The sequence below is a fragment of the Ceratotherium simum genome, chromosome 22 (assembly GCF_057802395.1).
Source record: "Ceratotherium simum simum isolate JZ-2026a chromosome 22, ASM5780239v1, whole genome shotgun sequence".
In the NCBI taxonomy this organism is placed as follows: domain Eukaryota; kingdom Metazoa; phylum Chordata; class Mammalia; order Perissodactyla; family Rhinocerotidae; genus Ceratotherium; species Ceratotherium simum.
Genome location: NC_141921.1, coordinates 42,471,424 through 42,497,994, shown reverse-complemented (window position 1 = coordinate 42,497,994; position 26,571 = coordinate 42,471,424). Strand labels below are relative to the sequence as shown.

Sequence of the window (26,571 nt, the reverse complement as noted above, 5' to 3'; positions counted from 1 at the left end):
TTCTGCTCCAGTGGTTGCTCTGTGGTGGCAGAGCCATGTGGGATTTGGCCTTGTAGCCCCACAGTCAGCTCTTTTCATAATTTGTGGGAAAAACTTCCAAGAAAATAGGTTCCTTGTTTAAGTATTTGTGAAAACAAAAATAATGGTATTATTCTGTGCTTTCTTGATTTAATAGCCCATCTCAGGAGTAAAATCAAATGGAATTCTGAAGAAATACTCAGACATTGGGCCACAAATTTATATAAAAAGGTCACTGCTGCATTATTAAGAACAGTACAAAAGTGGAAAACTAAATGTTTAATAATGGGGATTAGCTAAAATGAATTTTAGAATAAGAAAAGTCTCCTAATAGAAACTTCAAAGGTGAAAAATTATTGAAACATAAATCCAAGCTTGTAAACTAAATATATATACACATAGTTTTTGCCTTTATAAAAAAAAACTTAAAGGTTATCTCCATGTGATAGGATTACATAGGATTTAATTTTTCTCTTTGCATTTTTCTTTATTTTCCTCATTTCCTACAGTGAACATGTTATTACCTTTTTAACTGCGAAAAAACAAAGTTAAACAAGACAAACAAGGAGAGAAAGGAACAGAGAAGAGACCAGCCCTCTAGAAGCCACGGCTGGCTCTAAAGCCCCCTACCAGCAACTCTTCCCGCGGTATCTTTTACCATTTGGCTGCATTCACGTTATTTGAAGGCAGATGAAGGACGTAAAATGGTCCACAGAACCTCTTAAAATGGAGTCGATGAGCATTGTGCTCTGTGCCTTGCGGATGCTGCCCTTTTCTGAATCACAGGGGATTCTCCAGCATTTCTCCTTGGGGGATTTCTCCAGAAATCACAGTATCCTTCTGTCTTACCCACAGACAGCTGAAGATGGGGATCTGAATAGGATGAGATCTGTCCTCTCCTGCCAGAGCTGTGGTGGCAGCAAAAGAAACATCAGGAACCAGCTTTCTTCCAGTAAGAATTATTTTTAATGGTTTAAAAATGAGTCTGTACAAAACCAGCACCATCACTTGGTGTTTCCAGTCCACTGGGGGATGCCACGGGTCTCTTCTAGCACTATCTCTTTGGCCAGTTGTGCCTGAAACCTCTGCAGAGACAGAATGAAAACAAGAGTTACTTCTTCCAGTCTGGCTGGATGTTCACTCTCAGCCGGTGTATAAAATGTTGCAAAGCTTAATAATGCGCAACTGAGGGAGAATGGTTTGTTGGGGGTCCTGGAGAACTGAGCTAGGCAGCAATGCACCCTGCGCCCCCCTCCAGCAGGCAAGAGTGTGGGCTGGGGCAGGGCTCGAGGCTCTACAAGGAGTGGCTGAGCTGACAAAGATCTAAAGGCAGGTCCCTTCTTCATCATGCCACACCCTAGGGGCGAGTCCTCTGACCTCAGGGTCAGCTCTAAGGATTAGGGTTTCATGCTTTTCACCAGAATATTCTTAAATGACGACGACAATCTACATTTGCTTACTGATTTTGTTTCTCATTCCTGAGGGACAAGCTGATCTAAGAAAACTTCAAACCTATTTCCTCTGAGGTGACCCCAGGGACACTATGGTAACAGGGGGAAAGAGCAAAGAATGACTGGAATTTGAGTCTTGGGATGCAGTGACTGCGTGATATGTGGCATCCAGCAATCACTCCCCTCCTCCTGTCTCAGTGTTCCGAATAACGAAGAGAGGGATTTGGTGTGTGAGTCTTTCCAGTTGAGACCTCTGAGCTGCTGGCTGGGTTTCCAGGGCCACGTGGCCGTCTACCACGTACCTGTCTGACTTTCCGATTGGGAAGGACATGCTTTTGTTTCCCATTGACTGTTTAACTTTTTTGGCTGCAATGCATTTCTGAAAAGATAAGAAGACATTTAAGCCGAGTGACAACCATGACCACAAGACACACAGGAAAACACACCTGAGCTCGGATGGCCTGCCCAAGACTCCAGCACCAGTGGTGTCACTGGGTTTTCTTGCAACTGGACATATCTGGGTATTTCTGAGGGCAAAGCTGTTAGGCTGAGCTACTAAGGGAGCAGGAGGGCTCCACACAGGCCTTACCCTCCACATGCCAAACCTTCAGCCGTGTTCAGCTCTGACTGGCACCCACACCCACGTGGGGCAAATGCAGGCCTGTGCCGGCACTGAGGGAGTGTCTTTGGCCTGCAGCTGTGGTCCCCACGGCAGCAAACACAGAAAAACACCCTTACAACCACACGCTAGCCTTGACAGCCTTTTAAAAAAATTTTTTATTGCTGGAATACTTGGTGGATATTGTCTGTACTCGGGAAGAAATGAGGTGAGGGAAAAGACATGCAAAGGAAGACGATTCCCAGAGGGACCCGTCTTCCCAGCAATGGAAGAGGTCAAAAAATAGCACGCAGAGCACGCTAGAATTCTCCAGTGTACTTCTTACCTTGCCAGACTGGGTCTGCTTATTTGGATCAAACTGGGAAGGTCTGGATTTGCTGTTTCCTGAAAGGTGAAAGAAGAGATGCCAGTGATTGTGAAATTGAAATGACTTAATACACACAACAGGCTTCCTACTGGGTGCGCGCACAACATTCAGGGAACGTGGGCTGTCAGTGTGCTACCCCCTTATGCTGAGGGACTAACTGCTGATGTAAATTCACATATCGTGTCCCCAGTAGCTAAAGGCAGCCCAAAGACCAGACTCATTTCTCACAGATCTATTCTCAGGAGGTCAGGGCAGGTGGCTAAAGCACTGGCCACTTTACATCAAGGAAATCCATTCTGGTCCCTGTGCCGGATGATGCCACTGTTGATAACTTGGGCTCTGAGGTGACTGTCCTGCCCTGCCTTCTCTCCTCAAAGGGACATGCTGCTAAGGAGGCTGCTATACAGTCAGGAATGCCACCTGCAGCCGCTTCAAAGTAGACGGACTCTCACTGGCTAAGGAACCAGAGAGCTTCATCTCATGGGCGTCGGGTTTTTTCAACAAAAAAATCTTTACGTGTGTGTGTCTATTAAGGAGAAAATGTGTTTCTGGGCACAAGCTATCGTGAGGGGGGATGCTGCCACTATTAGAACGGACGCCATCTTGCTAAACCACCATAGTGCGCATGCACCTTAGGTCCCGCGGCAGGAGGGTGGTGGTGCTGGGGCCTGGGTCTCTGGATGGCTCCAGCAATCCCTGGCTGGTGCCCTGTCTTGGGCAGGGCTTAATCAGCGCCTGGTAGTGCCTGCCTTGACTCTACAGCTTCCTCCCATCTAACATGGCCACACATTTCTTCCAGGACACCAGTTCTGGCCTCACCAGCAAAAGCCTTGAAATCCGACTTGCTGTAGTCATAAGGGGTAAAATCTTTTTCTGGTGGATCTGAGTCTTTTGGCTTCTTGGCAATTTTGAGTCGTTTCTTCTCTTGTTTCTGTTCTGTGGTCCTTGGGTCACTTGTCGTTCGTTCTCTCTTCTTGGCAGCATTTTCTAGCTGTAGGTTGAACAAACCCACAGGGACAAAGCATGGACGTGTACCAGAGAGGAGATAATCCTGCATGCCTCCAGCGTCAGCACACCCCTGGGGACTCAGCTGCCTACTGTGCCATGAAAGCTCGATTCAGTGACGGGGAAAGGAGTCCTGCCTGAGAGTCTGAGCAGGGCCAGAGCCAGGTGGAACAAGCTCCTAGCTGAAGAATGACATCAGGCCATTTAAGAAAGGCAAGGGTTAAGCATTCCAGAGTATTCTGGGGGTGTGAAGAATGAAACACTTACTAGGGAAGAATGGGACACACAGCAGGCATCAATATGTAAGCTTCAATACCCTGTCTACTACTATAGTCGGCAGTATATTTACCATAAGCACAGCAGACGAAATCATCTAAGAGGAATTACAATATAAACTTTTTTGAGGGGAGATGAGGCAAGCACTAATTGACAAGCTGAAATGAACTGGAAAGACAAAAGCAATGAATTTGAAGCACAGGGTAAGCCCTCCTGATATTTGAGGAAAATCCTGACCACAACCGGAGTACCTTGTTTTTCAAAAGAAAAAGAAAAGTCAGCACGTACTGCAGCCTGCTGTCGGACAGACACGGCCTGTTCGGCTGTTGCTTTGTATTCTTCCTTAGCCTGGTCCAGGGCAGCTGTGAGAGAGAACTGTCTATGGCCTTGCTGACTCCAGCAGCCAAGCCCCATCCTCATCTGACCGACCTGTCCGCTTTGGTTACCACAGCTGAGTGCGCCCCCTGCCCCTCAGCCTCCTTTGCTGGTTCCACCCCCCCCTCCCCAGTCTCTGAAGGAGGGCCGCCTCAGGGCTCAGGATGTTCGTCTCCTCTCCACCTACACTTTCAGTCTCACACCCCACACCTGCTCTCCTCCCAAGAACTCAAACCCCTACATCCAATGGCCTACTTGACATCTCTCTGTGGATGTTTAATAGGGATCTCAACCATAACACGTCAAGGACCAGAACCCAAACCTCTTCCGCCTCAACCCAGCTCCCTCTGCAATCTCACTGTTGATGGCAACCCCATCTTTCTAGTTGCTCAGGACAAAACCTTCGTGCATCCGCAGCTCCTTCCTTTCTCACATACTGCATCTAAGTCATCACATGCTGTCAGCTTCGCTACAGGACACATCCAGGTTTGGACAACTTCTCTCCACCTGCTCAGCTACCGTACTGTCCATGCCAGCAGCACCTCTCACCTGGATTCTGTCACGGCTCCTAACTGGGCTCCCTGACCTTGCCCTCCAGGCTCTACTCTCAACCCAGCAGCCAGAGGGAGCTTTCTAAAAGGGAAGTCAGTTCCTGTCACTCCTCTGCGCAGAACCCTCCAGGGCTTCCCACCTCTCTTGGAGCACAAGTCCAAGTCCTTACAACAGGCCCCGGCTTGCACTCCTTCCTCACCTCCACCTCTCTTCCTCATCCACTCTGCTTCAGCCACACCAGCCTCATTGCCACTCTTTGAGCATGCCCAGCAAGCTACCACCCCGGGCCTTGGACTTGCTGTACCACCTGTCCAGAACACTCTTCACCTAGATCGCCGCAGGTCTCTGTTCAATGTTGCGTTCATGCCACTGTCTTCTCTAACCACTGTCTAGAAATAGCCATCACGCTCCCTCATGCCCACTCCCTAAGCACTTCCTGCTCCCCTCTCTGCGCAAGTGCCCACTGTCATCTGACGGATCACACGTGCACTGGTTTACTGTCCCCAGCCCTCAGCAGAGCTGAGTTCCATGGGGCAGGGGCTGCGTCTGTCTTGTTCACTCTGTACCAGGCACTTTGTTGAATGGCTGAGAGATTGAATCACGTACAAGGGCTGTTCTTTAACAAATACATCGGCTGAGTCTACAAAGAAGTGAATGCTACCTGTTTGCTCAGCTGCCTTCTTCTTGGCAGTTTCTTTAGATTCTTTTTGTATCTCTATCTGGCTTGCCAGCTTCCAACGGTTGCTGATCTACAATGAAACAAACAAAACAAAAAACTCCAAAACTCAGCCACCTAGGAATGCTTTATTTTTTTTAACGAGGTGATGCAGGCACGCTAACTTAATAACCACACACATTCCAAATCATAAATTCCAAATCGGATGATACGGAAAATCAAATCTCATGCTGGCTTTATTTATAAAATACTTAAGAAGGACATGGGCCGGCCCCGTGGCATAGCAGTTAAGTGCGCGCGCTCCGCTAGGGCAGCCTGGGTTCGGATCCCGGGCGCGCACGGATGCACCGCTTCTCCGGCCATGCTGAGGCCACGTCCCGCATGCAGCAACTAGAAGGATGTGCAACTATGACATACAACTATCCACTGGGGCTTTGGGGAAAAAAAAGCATGAGGATTGGCAATAGATGTTAGCTCAGAGCCGGTCTTCCGCAGCAAAAAGAGGAGGATTAGCATGGATGTTAGCTCAGGGCTGATCTTCCTCACAAAAAAAAAAAAAAAAAAAAAACAAACCAAACAGGTGCTGGCCCTGTGGCCTAGTGGTTAACTTTGGCGCGCTCCGCTTTGGCAGCCTGGGTTCTGTTCCTGGGTGCGACCTACACCACTCGTCAGTGGTCATGTTGTGGCGGTGGCCCATGTACAAAATAGAGGAAGACTGGCACAGATCTTAGCTCAGGGCGAATCTTCCTCAGCAAAAATACAAAAACAAAAAAAACCAGACCAAACAATATAAGACAGAGCGCTTAAAACTTAAGCTGTCGGGCCAGCCTGGTGGCATAGTGGTTAAGTTCATGCACTCCGCTTCGGTGGCCCGGGCTTCACAGGTTCAGATCCCAGGCGCAGACCTAGGCACCACTCATCAAGCCATGCTGTGGCGGCGACCCACATACAAAATAGAGGAAGACTGGCACAGACGTTAGCTCAGGGTCAATCTTCTTCACCAAAAAAAACCAACCAAACAAAAAACCCAAACCAAACCAAACCAAACAAACTGAAGCTGTCAGGGGCCAGCCCCATGGCCTAGTGTTAAGTTCGGCACGCTCTGCTTCAGCCGCCTGGGTTCGTGGGTTCGTATTTACACCACTCTCAGCCATGCTGTGGTGGCGATCCACATACAATATAGAGGAAGATTGGCATGGATGTTAGCTCAGGGTGAATCTTCCTCAGCAAAAAACAAAAAGTAAAAACAAAACCTTAAGCTATGACCTTTAAGAGTCTTAAAGTAATATTCATATATGAAAATGCAACAAGCTATACATTTAATATCTGTGCACTTTATTGCATGTAAATTAAACCTCAATTTAAAAAAATGAGAACTGGGCCGGCCCCGTGGCTTAGCGGTTAGGTGTGCGTCCTCCGCTACTGGCGGCCCGGGTTCGGATCCTGGGCGCGCACTGACACACCACTTCTCCAGCCGTGCTGAGGCCGCGTCCCCACATACAGCAACTAGAAGGATGTGCAGCTATGACATACAACTATCTACTGGGGCTTTGGGGGGGGAAAAAAAACGAGAACAAAGACTTTTCTTAAAATGTTCCCAAATGCTTTTGAGAACTGGGTTAAAGTTCTGACCCTTCTCTCTAGAAACGGTGCTTATATATAAAGCGTTTTTTGCATTTACTTTCAGGGGGTTCACAGATGGGCTTGTTTATTTATTTATTTATTTTTTTGTGAGGAAGATAGCCCTGACCTAACATCCATGCCAATCCTCCTCCTTTTTTCCTGAGGAAGACTGGCCCTGGGCTAACATGTGTGCCCATCTTCCTCCACTTTATATGGGACGCCGCCACAGCACGGCCTGACAAGCAGTGCGTCAGTGCGCGCCCGGGATCTGAACCCGGGCCGCTAGCAGCTGAGCACGCGCACTTAACCGCTACGCCATTGGGCTGGCCCCAATGGGCTTGTTTAAAGCAGAAACCTGGTTCAGATAACTAAGATGTCCCCTTTTCTCAGAAAGTCACTCTTAGAAACGGTGACAAATACACTTACTTCATAGATTTTCGATGATGGATCAAGCTTTGCTGCCTGAGAAATGTGAGCGCGGTGTTCTAGTGAAGGCAGAAACTGGAGAAATGGAAACAGTCACGTTAAATGCTGTAAGAAACGGAATCTGGACCTAGAGTTCACTGGCCCTCAGATGGGGGTTTTCTTGTTGCTTTTATCTTAGGAAACCTCAATTCAAAGTGTGAACCTGGCCATAGTTCACTGGCACTCAAGTGAGGTATTCTTGTTGGTTTCATCTTAGAAGAAAGACCCCGACACCAAGTCCCCACCCGGACACTAGGGACAACTGACGCACGCTGTATTCAGAAGCTTCCTCTCTCTGGAGAATTTCGGCTGCTTTTCCAGGCAAAAGGCATACACAACTGCAGAAATCTCGGCATATCCTGTCAGCCCTAAACATACACAACTATTACCTACCATCCTAAATGGATTTTCGAAGGACTCCATTATGTTCTGGGCTTTTTTCTGTGCGACTGTTAACGGACCCTTTCCATTTTCTTCTGCATTAGGTTCCTGCAGGGACAGACACACTATGATCACTTACAACCATAATTTTGTGACATTAAGATGCAAGCAAGAGAACAATACAGCTAATTTTTTGAAGCCTCTCCTATGTATAAGGAACTCAGCCTGTAATAGCACACAGTAGGGTGTTTAATACATATTTATTGAATCAATGAATTCTCACTGTGTCCTTACAACCTATGAGGTATGTGGTATTATTCTCACCATCTTACAGATGAGGAAACTAAGGCTTGGAGAGGTTAAGAAAGTCTTCCAGAGCCTTATAGCTAGCAGGGGCAGAGCAAGGATTTAAACCCAGGTCTGGCTGGCTCTAGAACTTGATGTCATAACCTGACACTTACCTGAAATTTAACACCATAAACCTTTGTGGGTAATCAGTGAAATTATGCAACAGAACGTTGCTTCCAACTGGGTTCATCAAACATGTGCTGTCCTCTTGCCTGCTCTGTAGTTACGCTCCCTGCCACACCGCGCACAGGGTGACTGCCGCCTCCTGGAGACTAAGCACGGCACTTGCACGTCCACGCAGCCGAGAGTTCACGCTCACATTTGTAGCTGCCTAATCACCTTGACCATCAACTAAAGCTCCTGGATGTCTTTTCTCATGAATTACTGAAGCAAGACCCAATCTAAATTTATGTAATTAAGTGAAAAAGAAAGTTAACTCCCAGGCAGTACATTTCACAGGCAGCATTTCACCTTCCTGGCTTTGACCCAGCGTTCTAGCCTGATGGAATGGTTGTGAACTGTAATCCTGTAACCTCCGGAACCACCCAGCTTTTTATCATTTGAACATATGCTAAGTTTTTTTTTTGGTGAGGAAGACTGGCCATGAGCTAATATCCATTGCCAACCCTCCTCTTTTTCTGCTGAGGAAGATTGGCCCTGAGCTAATATCTGTGCCCATCTTCCTCTATTTCGTATGTGGGTCACCACCAGAGCATGGCTTGATGAGCGGTGTGTAGCTCTGCACCTGGGATCCAAACCTGCAAACCCCAGGCCTCCGAAGCGGAGTGCACAAACTTAACCACTACGCCTCCGGGCTGGCCCAAACATATGCTAAGCTTGATACTCATCTTTATCCAAATAGATAGTATCTCTGCATCTCTCTCTCTGTTATTTCTTTCTAGAAATTAGGATTTTTCCTTTCTACCACATCTGTTGTTTGCAGTATTCAGAGTTTTATCTGTGCATTTTCCTTTTATCCCTGGTCATTTCAGTATCCATCCATCCTACCAACGAATACACCCTGGTCTTCCTTTTGCAAAGAACCTGTGGTTCAAATCACCGGCAGAAACAAAAAGCTCGCTGGGTAGGACAGACCAGGAGTCTCTGTCACAACTCACTGCATATTCTAGGAACACAACTCAGGTTGACCACACTGAGTCTCCAAACTGGACAGAGTCACTACCCACCATGATTCAGCCTCTTTCTGGGAAGGGAAACAAGTTTCTACCTGCTTACTGGTGCCTGCACATCCTGTTCTTCACTTTCTCTAATGAGCCATAGTGCAAAGAAATGCTTTATCAAAGTTTTCTCTTTTTCAAACCATGTATAGACGATGGTGCTGGCATTAGTTGGGAAGGTATATGCAGCACACACTCTACGGCTCATCAGGGAAAGCTCACTCCATCCCTTCCAGGAATCAGAAAGAACTATCCCTTAACGGTGGCTATAGGGGAAATATCCTGCTCATGTATCACTGTAGTCCATGCCGTCCTCCCTGCTACGCATTAGTGAGTATCAAGATGTCAACCCCTCCTTGAGGATTTCTTCACAAGGAGCTCACAAGAGAATCCTCCACCCACCTCTCACAGACCACCTCGTCCAGGGTAGCAAACACCAGCTCACTGATCTGTCTCCATGCCCATCCCCACTGCTGCTGGGTTCTACTTCTGGCATTAGTCGCAAAGGTGGATGCAACACTGCAGGCAGAGAGCCTGTTTGATATACCCAGTAAATGCCTGTGGTTCTGCATCACCTTGCCGATGTTTCCGTATTACTCACATTAAACAATGTGATGACAGCAGTAGCAAGCAGGCATTTGGTATCCAGCAGGGCCTCCTCTTCTTTTTGGTCAGGGAAGAGGCTTGCCTGTTTCTGCACTGGCACAGGCCCTAGAGGTACGGAAGTCAGTACAATCAAAGCCTACTTGTTGTATATGAGGCAGTTTCCCAGCCTCTCCAGGATGCTCCAAAGCCTCTACATTACCGTTGGTTGGGATGATAGTATAGCCATCTGACGGGGCGTGGGAGCAGTCATGAGGTCCAAAGAGAACATTTTCCAATCTCTGCAGCAAAAAGAAACCAACAGGCCAGCATGAAAAACTTGCAAGCGCGCAGTAGCTTTTCGCCTGCAGGGTCGGGCACTGGCCTCCGTCAGGGAAGTTATTTTGCACTGGCTTTGACTGATATGTTCCCCAAAGAAGAGACAACAAATACATCACTCTACCTCAGGATTGGGCAGTGGTCCACTCTTCTTCACTCCAGCTGCAACTTCAGACTAAAGAGTACAAACAAAGGGAATTTGAGGAAAGTTGCCTGAACTTGATGACACACACATTTTTTCCCTCAGCACAGACTGTGTCCCTTCACTAGACTGTGTTTCTCAAGAGCCCAGAGATTTTCTTTCATCCCTTCAGCCCTTCCAGTGCCTGGCACTATAATTACTTTGTGCTCAATAATTATTTGTTGAATGAAAGAATGAAACCCTTTATCATGACTAGGCACAATATAGAAGGATTCCAAAGAGCCTGAAAAAGAGTCTTCTCTAGTAACTAGGGTTTCTCTCTTTACTCAAACTGTAGAGATAAGAAAGAAGTTTTAACATAAAGACTGTAAATGTATTTATCCTCAGATTCTCCTCTTTTTCACCACAAGGGGGCTGATTTTAAGCCTTCCTGGATCAATAATCTTTCAAAAAATTACAAACATGATTTACCACATATCGATATTACTACTGAGACAACACAGTAAAAATTGTCCCAATAAAACACGAATCAAAACATGCGTCTCTTTGAACATGCTGCATTATCTACAAAAGAGCACACACATACACGTGTACTGGTGTACCCTCATCCCACTGCATCACACACACATTCACATAGATACATGCATCTGTATTTTCAGCTGGATAGTCTACTTTCACGTAAATTTGTCTAAGCTTTAGCATTTCCTTCACAAAATTAGCTTTCTGAATTCCCCATTTCTATCCAAAGTTCTCATATTTTACCAATCACCTAGGCTTTATATTTGGAGTGAGTTGTCTTTGACTCTACTTCCATTATGCCCAAATCCATCTGCCATTCAGAGGACACCTCTAAAGTACTTAGCACAGTGCTCAAAAAGAAATGGCAGCCATTCTCATCATCTGTTATTAAGTCCCATCAATCTTTTCTTCTGATGATGCTTCTTGTACCTGTCCTTTCTTTCCATTTCTCTGACCACCACACTCATCAGGACACTATCACTTCACATCCGGACCACTAACAGGTACCAAAATGAGCTCCTCTGCTGAGATCTCCACTCCTTTTTATTCTACCAGGTTAACTGCCTCTGAACAACCGCTAATTGGCCCAGTCACTAGATATCTCTTGCTGTTGGATTATCAAAGATAAGGTAATAAAAAAAGAAGGATGAGCTTTAGCTTTTTACTGTCATAAAGAAGACATGCCCACTGGATTTCCTAACTCCTACTATTTCCTTGGGGTTTTTAGAATGGTGACCAGCTCATGTATGTAGGAGATTACAAGGAGTGAGATGCTAGCAGATAGAACAGGCCTGCTGAGTTGGGAACTGTCAGCAGAAAAGCTTCTTACCTTGAGCAGGGGCATCTCTCGAGCCTGCTGGATTAAAAGATGCATTTCATTGATCTGCTGCCGTACAAGAGGTGGTACAGGATTACAGCAAGCTATGATGCCCTGAGGCTCCCTGAAGACAAGTAAGAACATACTCAATTTATCACTGAGGAACACAGCCCTCACAAGCTTCCAGACAAGAACAATCATCAAGTAAAGCCAGAATGCTACGTGCACCAAGCTTTGAGTAGACTCCTCTTACAGCCTGCCTCCCGTGAAAGGGGAAAGCTGGAAAGAAGTAACACAGCTTTGCTGATTTGCAATTCTGCAATGCGTTGAACAGAAGATTATGAATTTTGATTCTTTGCTTACACTTCAATTAACATTATAAAACATTTAAAGTCATGAGATGCCTTAGTTTGGAAGAAAGCATAGAGGAGAGAATCTGAGACATGTTTCTCCCTAGAAAGTGGATGCCGCAGGCTCAGAGACATACACTGGACTCAGTGTCAGGCGTAACCACTGAAACAGTTCCAGTTCAGAAGTTTTAGTTCCTAAATGGCAGCCTGAGGGCAGAAATTCTGAATTCCTTGGCCTTGCTAACTTCCTTAGAGCACTAATCTTCTCTGAGCAGACAGCCTTGAGGTAATGACAATCAGAGAAGCTTGATTTTGAAAGATAAAATTTCTCTACTGAGAAAGTTAGAACTATTAATCACTTCTCAGACTCACTTAGGCAGTTCTTCAGCTATCTTTAGCATCATGTGGTTTGGCAGTACATATCTGGAACAAAACACACAATGGGATCATATTAAATTCAGCCAGCAAGTTCCATTAAATGATATAACCCAGGGGAAAACGTAACCAACATTCACGGCACAAAGCAAAAAAGTCCATTATTTCCTTGTTACCAGACCTGCTCAGTCTAGAAGCAACTATTAAAAGACTCTCTAATCTCTTACCCATAACTTTCATCTTCCCTACGAGCTGTTTTATCCCTCCAGGCAAACAGCAGCTGAAAGGCTGTCAACTGCTGTGTATTGAGATGCTTCTTCTGCTTCCTATACAGTTCAAGGTAGGACTCATCCGTGAAGATAGGTTTGATGAATTTCTGAAAATATTAGAGAATATTCAAGATCAATGGGAATCAAAATTGTGCCCTGGGCTCTTCAAAACATTTGGCTCTTAAAGACAAACAGTGCACGATTTCACTCATATGTAGAAGATAAACCAACACACGGACAGACAGAACTGGTTTGGTGGTTACCAGGGGCTAGGGGGGTGAGGGGTGGGCACAAGGGGTGGAGAGATGCACTTATATGGTGACTGATAAACAATAATGTACAACAAAAATTTCACAATAAAAAAAAAAGAATGTAAAAAAAAAACAAACCACATTTGGCTCTTTTCATAAATGCAAAGAGTAAAGCAAACAACTAGGACCTAATCGGAAACGAAAAGAGTGTCTGGGCCTGTGTGGCCCTGGTGAGGTTTTACCTTGAGGCAGATATCCCTGCTCCGCTGCCACACCACCTGCAACTGCGCAGGCTGCTCGTTGCCTCGCTCCCACAGGTCCAGCCTCATTTTATCATAAATGTAAAGCAGGTAATGGGTGTCATCGCGGGCGTAGTTGAGCATTTCCTCAGGCAGAGGTCTAGAATCAGAACAGAGGAAACTGTTTCACTGATTTCCCCAGGGGCAGCAATTTGATTTGTCTACTCTGGGTGCTAAGACTTTCTTGGCTCCTTCTGATATCAAAGATTCTTTCCCAGACAATACTATAGTTATATCAGCATTTCCTGCATCATACTAAGACAAGCCAGTTTTCACATCTGCGTGGAGAAGGTGGCACGGTAACGATGTGCTTAAAAAGAAGGGCCCTGTCATTCTGACTTTGAATCTTAGCTCCAGATATCTGTCCTTGAGCTTACTTTCCGACCTGTAAAATGGAAATAAAGCATTCCATAGGCTATTTTGAGGATTAAGAGGACAACATCCCAAAAGCTCTCAGCCCAGTGCTTGGCACATGGCAAGGGTTAAATAACAGGTAGTGGTTTTTCGATTTTGTCAGTTTTCATCATATTCAGGCTTTACTAGATTCTCTTTAGAAATTCTGGCACACAGAATTGGAGAAAAGCTTAGTGGCTTCTTCCTACAACAGCTGCAACCTCAGAGGAAGCTAGCCATCTGAAAATGATCAAGCTGAGCAAGAATTCCAGAAAGTGTGGTAGGACTCTTACAATCTTATACTGAACATTTATTATAAGGCTAAATCAACTATGTACCTCAGAATTCTCTCGTACCTATGGGACATCATCTCATGCACATATACAACCATCCCTACTAGGGAGATCTGAGTTTTAAAGAAGTGATTGGCATGGACAAATACTGACATGGCACACCTCTTTCAATGCCTATGTCCATGAAGCATATAGTGTAACAGAATCAGCCCCAAAGAAACTCCACATTATCATCCTAAAACTTTCAGTTGTGCTTATGCCCTGAAAACAGCTGAAGAAAAGCCCAGCAACATTCAACTCAAGATTCAAATGGCATTATAGCTTGAACACCAGTCTCTGTGGTTGAGAGATTAATGAACACCCACAGCTTCTTTTGCCATCCATATTTCCTCAAGAACAGACTGACCGTATTCTCCAATCAGCCAGCTGATACTGCTTGTTTGATTCCACACTGCAGTAGAGTTTCAGCAGATGATCGAGTGAGTGCCTGCCCAGGTTAAGAAGGCGTGCTGCCTGATGTGTATCAAACATGTTCACTACATACAACCCAAAGTCTTTCTGTAGCCATTCAATGTCTGAATCAGCACCATGGAAGACCTGAAAACAAAACCACAGTCATGCAGGATAATGGTATAAGGCCACTAATGCTCTGAAATGAACTTGAAGCCGGGTATCTGAGGGTTACTGTAAATATTCAATAAGATCACCTTCTGACCTTGTTATGAAAAAAAGTTAATCTTGGCAACTTGCTGTTTTCTCGTTTAACCCGAGGGGTAACTCAAGGGTCACAAGGATTTATGAGCTTGTTTTACAGAAGAAAGAGAATGCCTTCAAAGATCACTAGATAACCAGCCCCCAGCTGCCTGTGCCCAGAAGTCAGACCTCCGAGGGGCTTATCGGGAGTGAAAGAAACACAGATTACCCCTTTTGTTTCTTCAAAACTCCTCCTGCCACACCCCCTAGCTCTATAAAACCCCCTGCTTTCTTCTCTTGTTAAGGCGGATTTGAGAGAACCCATGATCCCACCTTCTTGTTTTGGCCAATTCGAATAAACCTTTCTCTATCTCCAAGCACAGGAATTTGAGATTAAGAGTTTCAGTATCAAATTCTGCCTCTAGGTTATTAGAACACTAGAATTAGAAGCCAGTATAAAGGTTAAGATGGGTTCAGTTTTAAATGCTTCTTTTAATTTGGGCCACAGCCTTCTATCCTCCTTCTTAATTGCATACTCTTCAAGTCTGAAACTGCTAACAGCCAATGATTCTAAGAAAGCAGCTCTACAAGCTTCCAGGGTAGTCATTAAGTCCAAACAATCTTGATGGCAAGGACTCGCTGCAGTAGTCATTAAAATGATTTAACATTTTTCTGGGTGGTAACAGCTAAGTCTTAACTGTTTTAATGGGTTTAAAAACAAAAGCAGTTTAGCATGCGGTACCCTAGAGCAGGAAATGACAATTATTTCTCTCAACTTTATTGGGTCCAGGTTGAAATAAAGAAATAATAAACTGATGGGGCTGGCCCAGTGGCGTAGCCGTTAAGTGCTCCCGCTCTGCTGCTGGCAGCCCAGGATTCAGATCCCGGGCGCGCACCAACGCACCACTTGTCAGGCCATGCTGTGGCAGCGTCCCACATAAAGTAGAGGAAGATGGGCAGGGATGTTAGCTCTGGGCTGATCATCCTCACCAAAAAAAAAAAAAAGAAATAGTAAACTGAAAAGCCCTTAAATATTACACTCACATGCAGAACTGGGAAAGGCCTACTGACCTTAACAATAGCTGGGTCTGTGAGGCTCTCGTTGAGAATGTACATGTCACTTCGAAGCTCCAGGGTGTCAATGATGAAGTCTTCTGTTCGGGTGGAAATCTGCATTAGGCAGGTCAGCCCTAGGAAGCTCCTGTAAGAGTGGTGCTAAAACACACAGAAAGAAGGGAGAATAGGAAAGAAATGATTTTACGAGGCTTTCCTTTATCGGTTTTGAAAAGTCAGTTATAAAAAGTTATATGATTAATTAATTTTTACCAAAAATAGATTTAAATTAGTATTAATTTTATATTTCTCGAATAGGTTAACTCACAGAAAATGTAAAAATTTCACTCAAGGTCATCAAATTACCTCCAAGTCTACAGCAAATTCTTGGCAATTCAACAGCTTTTCGTTGAGTTCCACTAGTTCATCCAGGGAGGATACAAAATGGCAGGGTGTTTCTCCCACGGGTCTGTATAACTGGATCACAAAAGTACAGGTAGAAAAAGAGAGGAATGTTAAGAATCATCCCTCACTAAAGTACAAAATGAATTTTGAGTTCAAGAAATGATCCAAAGTTGTAACGTTCTACTTTAAAGATATTTAAGGAAAGCCAAAATTACATCAGCTAATCTATTTATTTGATTCTTCCTGGGCTACCGGACACTAGCCATAAACTAAGGCTGGGCACTAACCTGGGGTTGTGGCTTTTGAAGCACTGAATCTGGTGGAGTGAAGTGATCTAGCTCATACTGATAAGGATGTGCAAACCTGAATAAAATAAGAAAAATCTTGTTGATTAATTCCATGATTCAAGGAAAAACAACTGCTTTAATTCGATTTGTAGAAACAAATGAGAAAAAATCATTGTGAAAATATTTTCTCTATATAAAAAGCATCATTATTTCAATGATCATTCAAATGCATCAGAAAAAATCAGGTGATACTTGTTCACCCTTAAAGTTGATAATTAAAAATTTATTCATTTATAAAGATTTGAGCACTTATGTGCAAAACACTGGATGGTGTTGTGGATGATACAAAAATGTGTTGTGATTTGGAATAACAAATCTGTGAAGTGAGAGAGGATGGGGCAAATATCTCAGTTGGTCATAAACCAAACGATGTATTTTTTCTGTTCCTCTATCATATACTCGCAAAACAATCCTAAGTCTGTGAGTTCCCTGAGGGCAGGGCCACCTTTAATTATCTTTATTTCTCTAGCACTTAGCTTGTGGCCTCACAGTGCAGAGCTGGGGCTGAAGGAATGAATGCTCAGGCAGACTCTGGTTGTATGTGAGAAAAAGACCAATACTAACCAAGTTTTCATCACCTTTTTTCTTTATACTGAAGGCAAAGTCCTTTTGTCTGTTTTTTTTTTTTTTTTTTTAAAGATTTTATTTATTTTTTTTCCCCCCAAAGCCCCAGCGGACAGTTGCGTGTCGCAGCTGCACATCCCTCCAGTTGCTGTATGTGGGACTCGGCCTCAGGATGAACGGAGAAGCGGCGCCTCGATGCGCACCCGGGATCCGAACCCGGGCCACCAGCATCGCAGCGCGCGCACTCAACCACCAAGCCACAGGGCCGGCCCCCTTTTGTCTGTTTTAAGCAAAGTTTTTACAAGATGCTTATACTGCCAATGAAAAATGCCTTTTCCTTACTGAATTTTTTAGTGAGGCTTACCTTACTGCTTGAGCCCCCACCTCACAAGAAAGGCAGAGTGATATAGAGGAAGGACAATTTTAAGAAAACTTGGGTTTAAAGTTCCAGTTCTGTGGGGAGTCGGCATCTCCAATTTTGTTTTTACATCTACACAATGGGGATGTGAGGAACCGCTACCTCTCAGGACTGCAGTGAGGGTTACCTAAGATGATGTTGTGCAAGGCCCTCTGTGAACACAAACAGGTTTTAGCAGTAAGATCCACGTTAGGATAAAGTGAAAAATCACCTGCTCCTCAGATTGTTTTCATTTACACATTCTATAAAAGCAAAACAGAGTGAAAATGCGGCATAAAGCTAAGTACTCAGAGTAAAAGTTCAGACAGGCCAACACTTACATGTCCTGCTCCACCCGCTGGGTTCTCTGCTGATGGATGAAATCTGCCAGGGCAGGTGGGACATCCAAGTCCTCGGGCCGATCCTGTGGGCGCTCCCGCCTTTCTTTAGAGAGCGCTGGAGACCCAGGCAGTGACAAAAAACACCATCACAAAAGGGAGAAACACATTCACATCTTGTCCAGTCATGGAGGGGTTAACTGGCTCCCTTTGAAGAAAGGAAGGTGGGAGGCAGACCTCTTCCCCTTTATTTGTTTTCGTTAGGCAGAGTTTGCACTACTTACCCTGAGGGAGGGGTTTCTGAGCATTGGGCTTGATGAAGATTTTAGGAAGAAATGGCGTGTTGGAATTGTCAATCTTCTCTTTGAATTTAAGCTGAGGTCGGATGATGTTCTTCGCATGAAGGAGCCGGAAAGTTTCAGATTTTGTTTTTTTGCTATATTCTCCTGCCTATGATCAACAAATACAAATACTTTATAACATAGCAACTCCATAAATTAGAAAAGTAAATTACAATTATGCTTTCCAAGAAGACAAGAGCATTCCAAGAGCCATTCATTTAAGAAGGTACATGTGTGTGTGAGACTACAGGGTATAAAGTGGAGAAGAGGGTGTAATTAGGTTGTGTCTGTTTACGAGAAGAAGTTAGGCAGTGGCCAGTTCTGTGTCCAATAAATTAACAGAAATTCAAATCAGAATGGGCAAAAGCCCTACTGTAAAGCTGACATTAGAAGCTCTAGTTAACCTGAAAAGAAGCCCTCACCTTACGGTTCCAGCTGGACACTACTGTTTTGGGGACCTGCAACCCTGCGGGGAGGACAGGCTGTTGATTCTTATTCACACCTGATGCTTCGTCCAGTAAAATACCCTAGGAGTGAAGAAAGATCAGTTTAGTGTCTTCCTTTCAGGGTTAAGAGAGTTAAGTACTTAAATTTTTAAGAAATATATTCAAAGAATTATGTGTGAGAATGTATAAGAGTGGATCATTGTATGAGAGGTGATTAGAGAGTCATCCCAAGTAATTAAAGCATTATTTACTCAAAGACAGGGCAGTACTCAGCCACTCCCAACCCTTGATCAACTCTCTTTACAGTTTTGAATTGGGCTGAAAATTCAAAAATGATTTAACTGTGTGATGTGGCCCACCAAAATAAGTAAAAAGACCCTAGACTGCATATGTTAAACATAGAAAGATGGTATTTAGAGTGAGAATGAAGGATGTCCTGATCTACTTTGTACTGTAGAAGCAGATGTGCAGTACGAGTTTGGGCACCACTGATAAAAGTGCACCCAGGTGACAAAGGGTAGCATGGCTGGACTGCAATCATAAACTAAGAGAAGCCGCTGAAGGATCTGTGGGCATCTAGCCTATGGAAAAGACGACTTCATGGGACAGGAGAGCATGATTTAAATACCTGCAGGGCTATCACATGGTTGAAGTTATATTTGTTTTGGACAATCTCCGTGTATTTCTGTAAATAATGTTCTGCTGTAGAATTAGGCATAAATGGACAGTAAGCTAGATTAAATAATCCATATCTTCTTCCAATCATGCGAGTCAGGATCTTTAGCAGATTGTGAATAACAGTAAAAACAGACTAAATTTTGACTGGGCTCTGTATCCAGAGGCCTCTTTTCTTGCAATACAAACAGGATTTGCAAATCTGCAAGGTAGATTCGTAATAAGGCACTTGAAAAATAGGCTACCACTGGATAGTGATATTCTGAAGTGATATATTTGAAGACAACTGTGTTATTTTTGGGAAAAAGAAACCAACTATCAGAGAAAGGGAATGTTGTTAAGGCCAAGACATGCTAAACTTCCTTTTCATTTCCTAAGGCACTTGAGTTTCTTTTCATCTTTTAAGAATACAAAAGCCTTCATTTATTAGTTATCTTAAGAGTAAGGTGAAATACTCACCACTCTTTCCAGAATAACATCATTGGTATCAACTAGTAAATCAAACTTGTCCTCCAACTCTGTCACTTTACTTCGATCCTTAATGTTGCTTCGACACCCATGGTACTGCATTACTCTGCTCATGCTAAGGACAGGAAAACCAAGGTTAGCTTGTATACTTTTATTCATTTGTTTACAATCTGGGAGAAAGCTTGAAAGGCTTGGCTCAGACTATTCCCAATACTTTTTGATCAAACTAATAAATCTTGGACCGTTATAGCAAAAAACATTGCTAGTCGTGTGGCCTCGGGCAATTCACTAAATCTTAATAAGCCTGTTTCCTCATCTGTTCATTGAAGGGATGGAAGAAATTACCTCAAAGCTTCCTTTAAATTCTAAAAAGTATAAAATACTATGTAAGTAATGTACTGTGCATTCATTGTTTTAATGTGAAATCTAAAACAGATTCTCTAATTCTGTCATGCAACAGTAAAACAAAATCAATGTTTGTGTATTGCCTGTCCTAATACACTTATTAGAAAGCTAATACTTGTGACTCTGCAAGTTGTGTGAGAGAATCTTGGATCTAGGTTTTCAAGTCCCATGTTAATTCAAAGATTCACTGTCCATAGATGCAAAAGTCAATACATTTTCTTTTTTTTTTTGCTTGAGGAAGACTAGCCCTGAGCTAACATCTGTGCCAATCTTCCTCTATTCTGTGTGGGGGGTGCCGCCTCAGCATGGCTGAGGAGCGGTGTAGGTCTGTGCCCGGATCCCGAAGCAGAGGACGCTGAACTTAACCACTGCATCATGCAGCCGGCATCCAAAGTCAATATATTTTTGTGTGTGTGTGTGTGAGGAAGATCAGCCCTGAGCTAACATCCGATGCCAATCCTCCTCTTTTTGCTGAGGAAGACTGGCCCTGGACTAACATCTGTGCCCATCTTCTTCTACTTTATATGGGACGCCACCACAGCATGGCTTGACAAGCAGTGCATTGGTGTGCGACTGGGATGTGAACCAAGGGCTGCTGCAGCAGAGCGCATGCACTTAACTGTTGGCCACTGGGCCGGCCCAAAAGTCAATACATTTTTTAAAGGTTAAACTCAAAATTTACCAAGTAACACTTCCCTAATCAAAATCCATTGTCTCATTTTTACATTTCAGAGCTCTTTATAGTATAGAAAATTATGGAAAGAAAAAACAAATTTCAGGAAAAATTATCTACTTCTTTATATTCAGTTCTTTCAACACAAGAAAACAATATGTAGTACTTACCACTGAAGCAACCTGTCTCCCTGTGTTTCACAAAATGCCTGGAAGCCAGGAAAACTTCGGTAAAAATCATACTCATCGCCAAACTGTGGTAGGCCCCCAGATGCCTTGGTGACTGCCACCACTGACCCAAGAGCAAACTGTCAAAAACCACAAAAACAAGCATGTTTATTTAAACAGGGGTCCCCATTCATTCAGCAACTTTTTTTCAAGATCTATATATGTGCATTACATATAATGCATTATGCTAGATGATGAAGATATCCTATCTTTACACATCCAAAAAATATTCATTTAGTGCTGATTTTACCCGAGGTCCTAAGGAAACAATGGTGAACACGAAACCAAGTTTTGGAGCTTATATTCTTGGGAGAGTGGGGAGAGAAAGAACAATTACATACATCACTTAGGCTAGTGCCTGGCACATAAGCGCCATTATTATTACTACTACTCAAATTCAGGTCCATGAGCTTTCTACAGGAAATTATTTTTGTGTTTTCATTTGGGAAGAGCATCTAAAAACAATATAAGAATATTCTAGGTCTTTCGGATGACCAATTTATAATGGCTACTGCCCACAACTGGACTTGTGTTTATGGTCCAGTTAGTGCCAGGTAGTTGTCTATGTTTTCTTTTTTTTTTTCAGAATAATTTTTTTGTGTGTGTGTGAGGAGATCAGCCCTGTGCTAACATCTGCCAATCCTCCTCTTTTTTTGCTGAGGAAGACTGGCCCTGGGCTAACATCTGTGCCCATCTTCCTCCACTTTATATGGGCCGCAGCCCCAGCGTAGCTTGACAAGTGGTGTGTTGGTGCGCAACCGGGATCCGAACCGGCGAACCCTGGGCCGCCGCAGCGGAGCGCGTGCACTTAACCGCTTGTACCACCGGGCCGGCCCCAAGTAGTTGTCTATTTTAATTGTGTGGTCATGAGAAAAAACCTGAAGTGACTGTCATAGATAAATGATGGTTGGTCAGGTGAAGGCCAAATGACATCATTGTGAGTTGTGGAATAAACATTTTCCAAAAAAAAATGAGAGAAAGGAGGTGGGAACTTGAGTCACGTGAGTATATGGTGGCTTGTGAGCACAAAGGCCACCTAATCAGGACCACGGCTAGTGGACCAGGAACAACTCAGAGCCAAATAAATGAATTAACAATAGCATCTGCTTATTAGATATAACGTGAGCGGAGTTTTTGGAACTTGTAGTGCTAACTTACAAGTTATTTTAGCTTCATGGCTTCGTAAGAGCTTTGCATGAGGCGTTTAAACCTAGTTTTATGTTTGTTCATATTTAAACATCAATACACAAATAATTTAAATGAACCCTGTGTTCATTCAAGAAGGCATTGATAAATGTGCTAACGCACTTAGAGGAGGCTGACTCGGTGACAGCTCTCACGGGGACATTAAACCCAGGGTTGGGCATTATGTAGGACTGGACCTCCGGAGAGGGAAGAAGGGCCATCCCAGCGGCGCGAGGGGAGGACGTCGGCAGCTGTGGGAAGCCTAAAGCTGCGGAGTCCCTCCGGAGAGTTGGGTGGGTGGCTCAGGCCTGGGCGGGGGGGCTGGGGACATCAGGGTGACAAGGAGGCCCTTCCCACGACGCGGAGACGGCGCTCCACACTCAGAGCTGCATGCGCTCCAAGGAGAGAACGAGGGCCCTGGGAAGCAGAGCGTCCCTCAGCGTCCGCGTGCGAGGCCCCATCCCCGGGGGTGAAGGGAGAGACTGTGCCCGGCGCGGGTAACGGCCCCTCGCCCCCCGCCCGGGCTCTGCTGCGGCTCGCGCACGGCCGGGAGTGCGGCCGCCGAGAGGGCCCGGGCCTGCTTCCGGCCGGCCACGGGCGGCTCCTGGTGCCCCCGAGGTCCCGCGAGCTCACCTTCACGAAGCTGTCTGCGTCCGGGAAGCCCGGCAGCACCATCTCTCCGTCGGACTTGGCCGCGCTTGTAGTCGACGGGGCTTTGGGCTCTCTGGGACCGGGAAGCGCCATTTTCCCGGCCTGCACGGCTCTTCTCGCGAGAGTGCCTCGGGCCGACGCGACATGCGCGCACCACGCATGTGCAAAGGCTGTCGTCGCGGGGGACGAGCTGCGGGCAATGTGCGTTGAGGTTTCAGGCTTGAGCGCCCCACCGGGGGGGCTTTGCATCTTTGTTTAACCTGATTGTATCGTCCCAACAACCTGTGATTTAGGGTGGGACCCGGAGGACCCAGTTATTCTCATATTTAAAGTCAGCTCCTCCCAAGCTCTGGTTCCGTGCCTCCCCCTCCCAACTTGATCGTGCCTCCTGCAATTATCCCCTCTCTCTGGCATCACCTATTTTTCCCCTGGATACTGGTTCATTCCTAACAGCCTACACATGTGACGGTATCTCTCCCAAGTAAAAAGACAAAACAAAAACAACACGACCCCGCGCCTCCTTCCAGCCACCGGCGCATTTCTCCTGCCTCTTACAGGTGAACTCGAAAAGACGTCTGCCTGCTCCCCCTGTACTTAGTCACCTCCAGTGCTCTCGAACTCCTGCAGTCAGACGTTCCTCCCCATCTACACCGCTGGAGCCACTCTTGGTAAGGCATAGTGGGAACTCAAACATTTGTTAAATGAATGCCTGGAAGAGCCCTTGTTATGAAGGAGGCACTGTATTATCAGGCAGCTCAGGGGATGGGTTTTGGGAAGCTCAGCAGGGCGTATCTTCTCTCCTAAGATCGGGGTAGCACATCCTTAATACAAGTCGTTTGACTTAGTAAGTGTTCAACAAATGTTACCTGTCATCGTTATTCGGAATATTCTTTTAGCAGGATACTTTTCATTTCCCCCCCAATTTGTGTACCTCAGGTACGCAGGTGCCCTGGCAGAACAAATGCCTAGCCTTGTTCCTTTTAACAACTAATACTTTTGAGCACTTATTTCATATAGTTCAACGTAATATCACATGTGAGGCTGTGCTGAGTGCTTTCCATGGTTATTATCTCATCCTCAAAACAACCTTTATGTGGTAGATCACACCATTATGCACACTTTCAGAGGAGGAAACAGGCATAAAGAGGTTAAGTAACTTGGCCAAAGTCACACAGGGAGTATGATGTGGGGCTGAGATTTGAAACTACGCAATCTGACACTACAGCCTTGACTCTTACAAACCACTTTACATGCCTCCCAGAGTTTTAAGGCCCAGCCTATGGCACCCTGTGAATGTAAGGACCCCCAAAGTCATTCTTTGCCACATCCCTCCCTTCACAAAGCAGTTGTGTGAAACAATCTGGATTGATAGGGTAATTAGACTGTCTTCAAATGCCTTGATTATTTCCTCACTTGCCCCTGGTAATTCATCTCAACAAAGGATTTGCTTAGATGTAACTTAAAACCCATTGGATTCACCAAAGATCTTTTTTTTTGGGGGGGGGAGGGAGATCAGCCCTGAGCTAACATCCGTTCTAATCCTCCTCTTTTTGCTGAAGAAGACCAGCTCTGAGCTAACATCTATTGCCAGTCCTCCTCCTTTTTTTCTTCCCCGAAGCCCCAGTAGATAGCTGTATGTCATAGTTGCACATCCTTCTAGTTGCTGTATGTGGGACGCGGCCTCAGCATGGGCGGAGAAGCAGTGTGTCGGTGTGCGCCTGAGATCCGAACCCGGGCCACCAGTAGCGGAGCTGGCGCACTTAACCACTAAGCCACTGGGCCCGCCCATCACCAAAGATCTTAATCCCAATGACTCTTCTGTCCTGAGGTATGTCTTTACCACTGGTTGCCACAATTTCCCTGAGTCCATTCATTCCTATGCCCTTTATCTTTCATGAATGGTAAGATCACTGTAGTCATTGATAATTATTTCAGGTAGAACCAAGAAAGTTATGGTGATCACATTTTCTGTCACAAAAGTTGATACATGGTTTAAGATTGTTCATGGAGGGCTGGCCGGGTGGCTTAGTGGTTAAGTGCACGTGCTCCACTACTGGCTGCCCAGGTTCGGATCCCGGGCGTGCACCGACGCACCGCTTCTCCTGCCATGCTGAGGCTGCGGCCCACATACAGCAACTGGAAAGATGTGCAGCTATGACATACAGCTGTCTACTGGGGCATTGGGGGGAAAAAAAAGGAGAAGGATTGGCAATAGATGTTAGCTCAGAGCCGGTCTTCCTCAGCAAAAAGAGGAGGATTCGCATGGATGTTAGCTCAGGGCTGATCTTCCTCACAACAACAACAACAACAAGATTGTTCATGGAAAATTTAAGATAGGTATGAGATTTTCTAGCTGTGAAGGTTAAAACTGTTATTAGTATCACTAAAAATCCAAAAAATCCATCTTTGTTTTTAATAGAAGAGTCCTCAAACAAACCTATATGGAATACCACTGTGGGCTAGGTCTTCTGGCAGATTTGGGGGATACAAAGTCACATACGATATGCCTCCTGGCCTTGTAATTCTCATGCTCCCCTAACACAAGTTCTTTGAATAGCTTTTATAATGATACAGTATTTCTCACTGGGTAGCTGTGGCCCATAGGAATTTAGAAAAAAAAATTTACTTGAACAACTAAAAACGATCTTCTTTGGAAGAACTTCTCTTTAGGCATGCTTTCTTTTTTTTTTGTGAGGAAGATCAGCCCTGAGCTAACATCCATGCCAGTCCTCCTCGTTTTTTTTTTTGCTGAGGAAGACTGGCCCTGGGCTAACATCCGTGCCCATCTTCCTCCACTTTATGTGGGACGCTGCCACAGCATGGCCTGACAAGCGGTGCGTCAGTGCACACCCGGGACCCGAACCCGGGCTGCCAGCAGAGGAGCGTGCGCACTTAACCGCTACGCCATGGTCAGGCCCCCAGGCATGCTCTTTCTTTAGAGGAACCCAAACATAGTACTGGCCAGCTCCATTCAATGTTCTCTCCTCTCCATTATTGCAACAGCCTCTTGACTAGATCTTGTGGCTTCTCATTTTCTTTCCACTTGTTTGACACCAGGTGGCTCTTAAAAACACGACTCAGATTCTACTTCTGTTTTAAAACTTCACATGGTTCCCTGTCGTCCACAGCATCACGTTCAAACTCCTTGCCGTTTGAGGCAAGGCCAGTCTGGCCTCACTCTGCTTTGTAGCCTCCTTTTAGTTCCTATTACTCCTTTTATTCCGTACTGACCACTGAGCCAGATATGCTGAACTCTGAGGTCCAGCTGTGAGAAACTGCCATTTTATGTATCAACAGTGGCTGAATACCTGCAATCTAATCTTGTTCAAGTTACTACTTGCCATTGCTGCACGATATTGTGCTTTTATCTCTCGATTCTGCCAGGAATGTCCTCATCTGCTTCATCTGACAAACTCCCACTCCTCCTTTAAGACCCGTGGCAAATGTCCCCCTTTCCCCCAGGCTTTCCTGGCTCGCCCAGTGAGTTAGTGCCCCCTCTTACGCTCACCCTCTGGACGTGGCTCTTCTCACCGCTTAGGTTGGTGGAGTTGTCAGTCCGCTCCTAGGTGACGCCGCCTCTGCCTTGTCTGGCCTGTGAACACCCCGAGGAGAGGGACCACGTCGTGTAGATCCCACATCCTGTGTAGTTGCTAGTACTAAGTGCTTAATGAATGTTGAAGGAATAACTGCTTCCTTTATGAACTGACTAATGATCATGAATAAAAAGCCACTCATATACA

General features: G+C 45.1%; 1 protein-coding gene across 2 annotated transcripts; it reads right to left on the bottom strand.

Moving 5' to 3' along the window:
- Positions 1 to 282: 282 nt before the first annotated feature.
- Positions 283 to 22,970, bottom strand: EXOSC10 (exosome component 10). 2 transcript variants are annotated; one of them, XR_015555859.1, is made up of 26 exons: positions 22,814 to 22,970; positions 20,939 to 21,075; positions 19,682 to 19,805; positions 18,524 to 18,628; positions 18,045 to 18,210; positions 17,764 to 17,878; positions 16,402 to 16,477; positions 16,076 to 16,186; positions 15,728 to 15,871; positions 14,370 to 14,560; positions 13,221 to 13,377; positions 12,686 to 12,834; positions 12,456 to 12,506; positions 11,746 to 11,857; positions 10,380 to 10,430; positions 10,140 to 10,218; positions 9,936 to 10,045; positions 7,821 to 7,916; positions 7,389 to 7,463; positions 5,325 to 5,412; positions 4,025 to 4,098; positions 3,275 to 3,446; positions 2,414 to 2,472; positions 1,772 to 1,848; positions 1,021 to 1,103; positions 283 to 926 (listed from the first exon to the last, which is right to left on the bottom strand). XR_015555859.1 is itself a non-coding variant. In XM_004425576.3 (25 exons), exons 1-25 carry the CDS (start codon positions 22,922 to 22,924, stop codon positions 1,073 to 1,075), a joined length of 2,661 nt encoding a protein of 886 aa, XP_004425633.1. In that variant the 5' UTR covers positions 22,925 to 22,970; the 3' UTR covers positions 923 to 1,072. The 2 variants fall into 2 exon arrangements, 1 of the variants encoding a protein (XP_004425633.1); XM_004425576.3 differs by having other exon boundaries at positions 923 to 1,103.
- Between the last annotated feature and the right edge of the window lie 3,601 nt (positions 22,971 to 26,571).